The 9,369-nt window shown below is 40.7% G+C and overlaps 3 protein-coding genes across 8 annotated transcripts; 2 read left to right on the top strand and 1 right to left on the bottom strand.

The window, feature by feature from the left end:
• Nucleotides 1–187: 187 nt before the first annotated feature.
• tpd52l1 (tpd52 like 1) lies at nt 188–5,705 on the top strand. 5 transcript variants are annotated; one of them, XM_088361724.1, is made up of 9 exons: nt 188–345; nt 2,657–2,772; nt 2,844–2,992; nt 3,463–3,564; nt 3,754–3,786; nt 4,258–4,272; nt 4,484–4,522; nt 4,635–4,695; nt 4,790–5,705. In XM_088361724.1, exons 1-9 carry the CDS (start codon nt 327–329, stop codon nt 4,910–4,912), a joined length of 657 nt encoding a protein of 218 aa, XP_088217850.1. In that variant the 5' UTR covers nt 188–326; the 3' UTR covers nt 4,913–5,705. The 5 variants fall into 5 exon arrangements, with proteins under 5 accessions (XP_088217850.1, XP_088217852.1, XP_088217851.1 ...); XM_088361726.1 differs by lacking the exon at nt 3,754–3,786; XM_088361725.1 differs by lacking the exon at nt 4,258–4,272.
• hddc2 (HD domain containing 2) lies at nt 5,426–8,182 on the bottom strand. 2 transcript variants are annotated; one of them, XM_088361731.1, is made up of 6 exons: nt 8,016–8,182; nt 7,488–7,609; nt 7,321–7,423; nt 7,197–7,265; nt 6,938–7,076; nt 5,426–5,890 (listed from the first exon to the last, which is right to left on the bottom strand). In XM_088361731.1, exons 1-6 carry the CDS (start codon nt 8,076–8,078, stop codon nt 5,796–5,798), a joined length of 591 nt encoding a protein of 196 aa, XP_088217857.1. In that variant the 5' UTR covers nt 8,079–8,182; the 3' UTR covers nt 5,426–5,795. The 2 variants fall into 2 exon arrangements, with proteins under 2 accessions (XP_088217857.1, XP_088217856.1); XM_088361730.1 differs by having other exon boundaries at nt 7,488–7,621; nt 8,016–8,124.
• Nucleotides 8,183–8,318: 136 nt separating this feature from the next.
• On the top strand, nt 8,319–9,087 carry cenpw (centromere protein W). Its single transcript, XM_088361732.1, has 3 exons — nt 8,319–8,520; nt 8,594–8,707; nt 8,950–9,087. The coding sequence occupies exons 1-3, from the start codon at nt 8,434–8,436 to the stop codon at nt 8,974–8,976; spliced, it is 228 nt and encodes a 75-aa protein (XP_088217858.1). The 5' UTR covers nt 8,319–8,433; the 3' UTR covers nt 8,977–9,087.
• The last annotated feature ends 282 nt before the right edge of the window (nt 9,088–9,369 follow it).

The raw sequence follows: 9,369 nt of genomic DNA, 5'->3' as shown, positions 1-9,369 counted from the left end.
GCGCTCCGAATGCAACATGGATTAAACTACTAAACTTTGGATTTTTTTTTTAATTTTCCAAGAGTACACAAATAGTAGGATTAATAATGGATTATATACTAAATAGAAAACAAACAAAAACGTAGGCGGAAGTAACCGGACGTACCAAAGTGCGGCGCGTGCGCTCATTGGCCCGTGCCGATGCTATGTCCCGCCTCTTGGGCTGTCCTATCTCGTGACAAGCAGTCAAAGCAGAGAAGACAGCAGCCACAAACTGACCCAGACGCCGGTGCCAACCTCCTGCCGACACCGTGACGTGTCTGCGTGGGACTGAGTGGAAGTTAGACATGGAGACCAGGCAACAAGGTAATTCATTGTTGGCTCTTATACGTGGCTTATTTGAACGGAGAGCCCCCCGGTTTTCTGTTTTAATGTACTTGCTGTCCTTAGAGCGTCCACGAGTTCGCCACAAAAGATAAACGTCGCGTATCCACAACTTCATTTCTTCATAAAAGCTACCAAATGTTAAAATGTAATAGATTTGGCCTCATTCAGATAACAAATAGCGTTCAGTTAAAGCCATCACAGGTGAACTTGATTTGACGTCATCACTTGCGAGCACTTCATGGCACTTTTGCTGTTTTCGACTTTACACACAGAGGCCACGCTTGTGTACATGGATTATTTTCCCCCCTCTCCAGCAAGAAAATGTCACTTGTTTTGTGGAAACCCCCATTTTCTACGGACGTAACTGTAATTGATGTGTGGCTATAGTTCCCACATCATGAATTGCTGCTGGACAGTCAGAACAAAGTAAAGGCAATAAATCTAAAAAGATACATATTGAGCGTTTAGGCATAGTGTTTATTTTGTAGGAAAATACAATTTATTTACTGCAAATAATGCATTTTTGTTTATTCCTGCACCTTAAAATACCGGACAGTGCCCCTGTGTGTCCACTAGCCAAGCGTCGTTATCCATCCAACAAAATAAAAGCTTTGTGTTCATCTTTTAAAAAGGCCCATATTCCACCCCGATTACATTTGCAAGTAAATTTCAGTGATATCGGTTGTGGCATTTCTGCTTGGTGAGGTCACGAAAACTGGATTGACAGGTTACTTATGTACCCGCTGCCACTGAGCTCATCCGCTCAGCGCATTTACTTGTTCCACCCACTATCAATTGGTGGCATAGATAACTGAACTGGACCTATTGGCCTTTTTTTTTTTTTTTTTTTTTTTTTTTCCGTCATAAGTCTGTGTTGCTTTGCTTCTCATTTGATTAGTTCAGGTCTGTCAGATGCCGTTTGTTGATCGAGTTAGTTAATTGCATTCAAGTTATAAGTTTTGGTGGTAAGCAGTCTGTCAGTAAGCTAGTGAGGCACAGCTTCCAAACTTTCCGCATGCTGAAATTAATTGAATTTTTTTTTTTTTTTAAAGTTCAAATGTGCACCCTTTTATTTTGCACTCCGGTTACTGTATGACCATCCCCAGGCCTCTGATTTAGTTTCACCACATGACACAAATGGGAATCTTGTGACCAGAGAGGTATTCAAGGCAACACAAAAAAATGCAGAGGGAGGCCCGAGACAAATGAGTGCACTGTATGCCGTTCTAAGTGCTACAGTCAAGTCTCTCCCTGTCAAATTAAAGGCGACATGCAGTGAGTCCTTGACTTGTAAGTGCCCCAAATTGAAAGATTTTGGACTACAAGAGCCACCATTGTTTGATCCGTTTAAAAAGAAAATGTTTTGCATTGACACCCATGGGTATTTTTTTGTTTACTTTGGTCATGGCTCACCTATTTTATAGGGTTGGTCACATGACCTTAGTAATACGAGCCCGAGGGCACTTTGATGTTAATTCCAAACGACAATAGAGATCAGTAGAATGTAAAAACGGTTAAAAAAACAACAACAACAACGTTGTGGCTTCATAATTAAGAGCTTTCATTTCCTGGAAATTGTCACACATTTGTGCTTGTGCAAAGACCAAAAGGCTTCCTTCCCGCAACTCAAATGCGGAAGTAGACATTTTGACACGGGACTTGGTGAAAACCACTGACACAGCAGTTCTAGCCAAGGAAACGGCTCAGAGGAGTGCTGATGTTGTGCCACATGTTTCCTCCAGTCATTGTTGAGGAAAACGGAGGATTTCCTTGACTATAAGCGTGACTGATCATTTGTAATGGTCATTAGCTCCACAACTGCCTGCATTTTTAATGTATTGTGGCGTTTATTTTTATTTTTTATTGGTATTCAATTCAATGACTCGCGATGTCCGCGTTTGCATGCGACTATTCAGAAGTGTCACTAATGTTGATCTTCTACTTTGTGCTACATCAAGATGGACCGTATCTCACAGGTACATTTAAACAAAAAAAAATCTCTTGTGCATGTGTACGCCTGTGTGTGAGCGACGTAATCCACGTCTGTTAAGATGGATTACAGCAGGCTGCAGCCACACATTATCTAACAGTTTGCCGTGGGAGGGATTCAGAAAATATCCAAACACATGGGAACACAACACTTGAATGTACCAGAAAGAAAGTACAGTAATGCAAATTGCTCTCATCTCTTACTGGGTCAACACATAAATCGGCGAATTTTCGGGCCTTTGGTGGCACATTAACATGCTGTGCGCGTGCGTGTGCGCGTGCGCGTCTGTATGCGTTTCAGAATTTCTTGACTCTGAACCCCTGAGGGAAGCAGATGAACACACGTCGGACCTCAACCTTAGCAACTCTATCATGACTGAGGAGGAGCGAGAGGAGATCCAATTGGAATTAGCCAAAGTACCACCGCACAGTGTCGATGGTGGCGTCGGTTGGGCGATAACATCAGCTTTTTGTTGCCCCCTGCGCAGCTGGAAGATGAGATCAGCACGCTGAAGCAGGTGCTGGCGTCCAAAGAGAAGCGGCACGCCGAGCTGAAGCACAAACTGGGCATCACTCCTCTCAGCGAGCTACGCAGCAACTTGAGTCGAGGATGGACGGACATGCAGAGCTCCACCGCGTAAGAGCAAACGGATACACACATATACGCGAACACACGCTCTCTCACACACACACACACACACACAGCGTGACGATTAAAACATTGTGTGTGTGTGGCACTTTGGAAAATACAATTACTGTGGTGCACTCATGCTCATCAATAATGAAGCACAGCGGTGTAGGATAATACAAACACAGAGCTAAGTGTCTCGCATCAATTAAAGGATTGCATGAATCATTTTGAGTGTTGACATAACATATGTAAGATATGTGTTGTAAAGTAAGCAAGGTGGGAACGAGTGCAAAAAAGAAGTAATAAAATAATGTTTTCACACATTTTGAAGCAGTACATAATCTAAACGTCACAGACGAGGATGTTGACCTCTAGTGGACAAAAGTAATATTTGCACCTCAAGGTTTAAGAATCATTTTTAGCCGGATAATCAATATAATGCTCATGAATTGCTCATTTTCTCTTGTACTTCTCAGATACAAAAGAACATCAGAGACACTGAGCTCGGCGGGTCAGAAGACCACGGCGGCTTTCAGCACGCTGGGCAGCGCCATCAACAGGAAGTTTGGAGACGTGAGGTGCACTGCAACAATTGCACATGTGCTCAGCTTATATAAATTAAGATCATTCATTTAATTTACCTTTCACTTGTGAGCATTCGTGTGTTGCGCTAATGGCTAAGAATCACGTGAGTGCATTAGCATGTACACTTGAAGTTGAACTGAATCTCATCTAACTGAAAAGGAACAAATGTATTATTCATACAGCATGGCTGGGCTACAGTTACTATTTCCTAGAAGGTATGTGTGCGTGTGTGTGTGCGCGCGTGTGCGTGTGTGTGTGCGCGTGCACGCACGCGTGATTATAAGGCATGTCTATTTTCTGTACTCAGTGCAATGTTTTTGCCTGACACGTGTTTGCGATTTAAGAACATTTCATATTTAATCACCACGAACTAACCACAAACACAAGCCGTAGTTTATGATTGATGACAAAATAATTGAATGATTACTTTTAAAACTTTCTCACCGCCGTGTGTGTTCATGCGAATTGTGCAATTGTTCAATTCCAGCATGATTTTAGCTTTTTGCTGTGCTCATCTTGCATTCAGCTTTGTTGTGATCTGTCTTTGTGTAGTTTTAAGCCTCAATTCTCATGTTACGATTTTGCCTGTTTAACAACTGACAAAGCTCTATTATAGCATATTTAAAACATATTTAATGCTCTAGTTTCAAACATTCATATTTTTCCTCCTCCTGCATGCGCTCAAGGTCCAGCTCCATAGGGTAAGGACTTGAAGCTGCTATCATGTAAAATTATTTCATTTACATTATCTTTTATGTAATACTATGCTTGATTTCGCAATGTACCCTCTTAGTATGAAGTCCTTCCTCTTTTTTTTTTTATGCCTTTTTCTTTAAATGCCTCCCGTCTGCCTCCATGTCTGTGTGCTAGCCGCTAACTCTGATCATCACTAACTCCTCTCTCTGCGAACAGCTATTCCATCTCACACTCCATGAGCATGCCTGCCATGAGGTAATTGTATGAATGTGGAGTGTGTGTGTGTGTGAATAGAAATGAAGAATGACCATGCTAAATGGGAATTACATTTGTTGATTTTTATTTTTTCTAATTTTTTTTGCCCCAGAAACTCTCCCAGCTTCAGGTCTTTCGAGGAGAAAGTTGAGAGTACGATGTCGAGCATCAAAGTGTGTACAAATAAATGATTATACATTCCACATGCTTTAAATGTATTGAAACTCGAGTCTGTGGCTTTTTCCCCTTCTACCTTACATTTGCTAGACTAAAGTTGGAGGTCCCGGGGCAGGAGGAAGCTTCGAGGATGTCCTCTCCTCCACGGCGAAGGCCAGCTCACAAGACACTCCCACAAACAACTTGACGGACACGCCTGAGAAGTCGCAGTAGTAGACTGTGTTTGCGTCATTTTGTAGGATCATGTTACAGTATATTGAAATACACTTTGTGATTGGTTTGGTAAATCAATACTTCATACAGTACTCAATAGTTCTCCCCACTAATTCACTTTACTGTGGTCGCTCCCTTCACTTTATTTTGAACAAAGACAATAAATTTATTGCGCAACATTTATCGGCTGATATTTTCAAATATCGATGTATATTTTGCTAACTACGTAATGTGTAAATGTAACGAGCACAGCAAAGTTTCTCAGTGCGAGATACTGTTTGTCCATTTTGTGAGCGTCATTTGTAAGTGTTTTTTTTTGCGGGATTCCCATAACTGCCACGATGACAAACAAAATCTAATTGAGCACTCCGGGCTAATTAAATAATGCTAAAGGGGAAAGATAGACAATGTTTTTGGTCAAAGTAATAATGCAAATTTCAAATTGATACAGAATATCCATCCATCCATCTTCTTCCGGGGTCGGGTCGCGGGGGCAGCAGCTTCAGGAGGGACTTCCCAGACAGAATATATTTTTATTAAATTTTTGTTACAGAATAAAAAAAAAAATTACTCTTGACTTAATGTTATACATTGGGGTAGATTTTTAAGGGGAACAACAACTTATTTTACCTGTGATCAAACCCACAATCCAGTTTTCAGCCTGCTTGAAGTTCTCTGTCTTTAATATTGTTTGGCGTGGTTGAAATGTTAACACAATGAACAGATCTTATGTTGAGCTACATTCAAGTACATCTCAGACCCTGTTTTATAATAAAACGTTTTTTAAAATCAACACTTAATGCATTGAATGTTATGTTCATTTGACATTGATGACTGAACTTATGGAAAAATGTTGTGGTCGTGACACGTTTGAAGTGCATTGCTAGTTCCAGGAGATGTTTTTTTCAGTCATGTGACTTCTCCTTTCATCATTCAAGGCCTTCACCAGCTGGAGAACATCGGGATGTTGGAAACAACCTGCAAAGGCACAAAAAAAAAAAATCTTATTCATCCCAGTAAAATATTTTCTTCAATATACCTCTAATTCAGTGGTCCCCAACCTTTTTTGCCCCATGGACCTGTTGCGTGTCAGAAATATTTTCGCGGACCGGCTTTTATATAAATAAAAAATACATTTATATAAATAAACAAATACATTTATAATAAATATATAAATACGATGAAATAAAATGATACGACTGGCATAAAAAGTATAAACCACATAAAAATAAAACACCATTACGTTGAATTAGTGGGAGCACTGAGCTTGTTTCTCAGAAACGAGCAGTGTTACAGGTTAACTTGCTCCCATGTTATCTTGCTCCCTGTCCCTAGTTGCGCTCGTTAGGGTAAAGCGATGTGCGCAATCTTGTGTTTCGTGACTGCAGATTCATCACAAGTAATATGGAACTTGCCTGACTGCAAAACTGTTCAAATTCTCAATAAAAACGTTGAACGAAACATCTAATTTACAGTTCCAACTGGCTGCAAGAAATTGCAAACACAAAAAATAAAACAGTCATAAACGGGATTTGAACCCGTGACCCAAAGTAATAAAGAATGGCTCACCGGCCATCGGATTAACCGCTATGCTATCGTACAGTCACTGTGGCCACAGCTAATTATCTTAAATATAGCCAAAACCAAATTACCCGGCAAGGGTACGAGTTGATCTGATGCCTAGTGTATACCCGCCCATGTTAACTTGCTCCTCGGAACCAACTTGACATGGCCGCGTTCCCAGGCTTTCATGCCAACCTCACAGTAGGGCATTATGCATTTATTACATGATCAACTTTCTAGACACCTAAGGAATGGGTCCAAGCACTAAAGCAGTGGTGTCACCAATGTTGACCTGAATTGATCGAAATATTTTTTTTCTGTGTGTGTGGCTTGGCGGCCTGATACCAAGTGACCCACAGACCGGTACATGTCCGCGGCCCGGTGGTTGGGGACCACTGCTCTAATTGACACCAGGTATGTCATCTATTGTGAAAATGAATCCCAAGCGGATGCTGTGCTCACCTCGAGTGGAGTTAAAAAACTCCTGCAGTTTCCCTGGCGTCCCCTCTAGCTCTTCATACTCATGAGCCTGCAGGATCATCTCCAGACGGTCAAACTCTTTTACCAGCCTCGCCTCTGCGCTGCTCTGATGCTCATATTCCTAATTAAACAAAAAATTCCGTTGTTGTAAATGTCAGATCCAATATTGTATAACAATCTTAAAGGATAATTAAATCTGACAAGGCCTGAGGATAAAGCCAGTAAAGCATTCTAACTTTACCTCCCATAGTGCATAAATCTCATCTCTGAGGCTATCTGGCATCAGACTTGAAAGCTGCCTCATGGCTGCCTGAAGGAAAATACATTATAAATAAACATCATTTAGAGCTGCGCCGCCTGCTTACCTCCTCCCGCCGGTGTTTCTCTGCTTTGCTGACGTTGTCCGACGGCGTGATATCTCCCACGATGCACTCGGCCATGTCATGAACCAAAGCCAACTTGATACACCTGAGGGGAAAAACAGAGAATAACGATTACTCGCTCAAAGGAGACCAACTGCAAATTAACTCACTTGTCTTTATCCACTTTAGGATCTGTGATGACCAGAGACATCATGGCCATGCGATACATGTGGTCTGACACACTTTCTGGGTTCTTCACCTTTCTGTACACCCAGCCTGTCCGTGGGACCCTCTCCAGGAAAGACTAGAGTTATTGGTTGTGCATATTAAAACAGCATATAACAGTGCCACGAAGTCGAAGTTTGTTGTAACAGGTTTAGCTTTGAGGGCTTTGAGGGGGCAATGCTCTGGGCCTGTCAAGATGTATTAGAAATCTGATTGCTTAAAGCAACAATTCATTTAACAAGTTTGAAGAACCTTAGTCAACGTTGTTGCAGGAATTATTAGTAGGATATTAAATAATTTATTTTAACTTAACATTTGTATTCCAGTCTATCGTTTTGTTTTGATTAATGACAATTTCTGTGAGGTTGTAGCAGAAATTCAAAGTAAAATGAATAAGATTAAAACCCTGAGGTAATACAAACTCATTTGAAGAATTGTACAGAGACAAATATAAATAATTATTAGTGTCTTACTTTAAGATGGCCAATTAGTTTTAAAAATTGGAGCATTTTCAGGTTGTCGTCGGGGGCCGCCATGTCTTTTTACTTCTTCTACGCTCAATATGCAGAACACAGAACGCACAGCGCCGTCCATCTATGAAAGGTACTCGTGGGATTAAATTTTAAAAATACATAATAATCACCTATATTCAAAACATAATATGTGTATAAGGAATACAACTTTTACTCATTTCACATCTCGGTTGTTTAACGTACATTTTTAAAGAAAAAAATATGCTCGACTTGATCGGCGGAAATGACGGTTGGAGAAAACAGGAACTCTAACAAACCGTAGAAGAAGAAGGCTAACCCGGAAAATTTACGAAAGCGGGCGTCTTGAAACCGTAAACTCGCCTTTCTCGTATTTTCAACCTTTCAAACGTCTTGCATTATGTTGAAAAAACCACCGAAATTCAAGCCAAGTGTCAAATCAAAGATGGAGTTTAACAATACTGTCAGACCGTCGTCTGAAGCAATGGTAAGGCGCCATTTGTGACCGCTTTACGTGGGCTACCTTTAGCATGTTAAGCTAACTACGTGTGTGTTCGTAGATGGAGCTCCTCACTCTACTTTTCCTCAACAATTTGGCCCAAGAGGGAAAAGCCAAAGCGTTTGAGCAGAAGTCCGGAACAATTCGGGCCCACCACGTCAAAGCAGTCGTCAAGGTAATTCCGCAAGCACCAATGCAATTTTGTTTCTGCGCTGTTAAAAATACTCACTCTCTACTTGAGTAAACGTACAGAGGTGTGTAAAGACTCGTAAAAATACTGTTTAAGAAGAGTGTGGACTATGACATTTTGTAAACAATTAACGTTTACTCATGTCAATGTATCAGTTGTTGGTAGTAATATTACATCCCAGCCTGGATATTAAATTATTCACCAGTGTTTGTTTTTTATTTCCCTAGAACGTTCTGAAAAATGCAAGAGGATGAAGACCATTTATGATCTGATTGATGGTCATTGTTTCAGTCTCCATGAAGCACTTTATTTTTGTGATGTTTTAATTTGCTCAATTAAAAGTAGCTGTCTTGTTGTTTTCTCAACTCTGTGTAACGGTTTTCATAACCACAACTTTTCATATTCTTCAATGGCTTGACGCAACTGTTTTCTCTCGTGTATTTCGTTGATGTACGTACTCTTTTCCCGCAATGCGGACATGCTGAAATGTTTCAACACAAATGAAGCCCTTTCAAGAAGTTTATCAGGATATGATGGCGGTGAGTTGACATTTTATTAATAACTTGCTCGCATGCTAGCAACATAATTTAAGTGAGAGCTGTGAGTTAGCCCAACCTCAGCTAGTTGACAATGTGATGTTATTCAAC

Source organism: Syngnathus floridae, chromosome 19 (genome assembly GCF_059516105.1).
Source record: "Syngnathus floridae isolate MCC-2025c chromosome 19, RoL_Sflo_1.0, whole genome shotgun sequence".
NCBI lineage: Eukaryota > Metazoa > Chordata > Actinopteri > Syngnathiformes > Syngnathidae > Syngnathus > Syngnathus floridae.
Note: the sequence above shows the minus strand (reverse complement) of the source record. Positions and strands in the feature narration are given on the sequence as shown.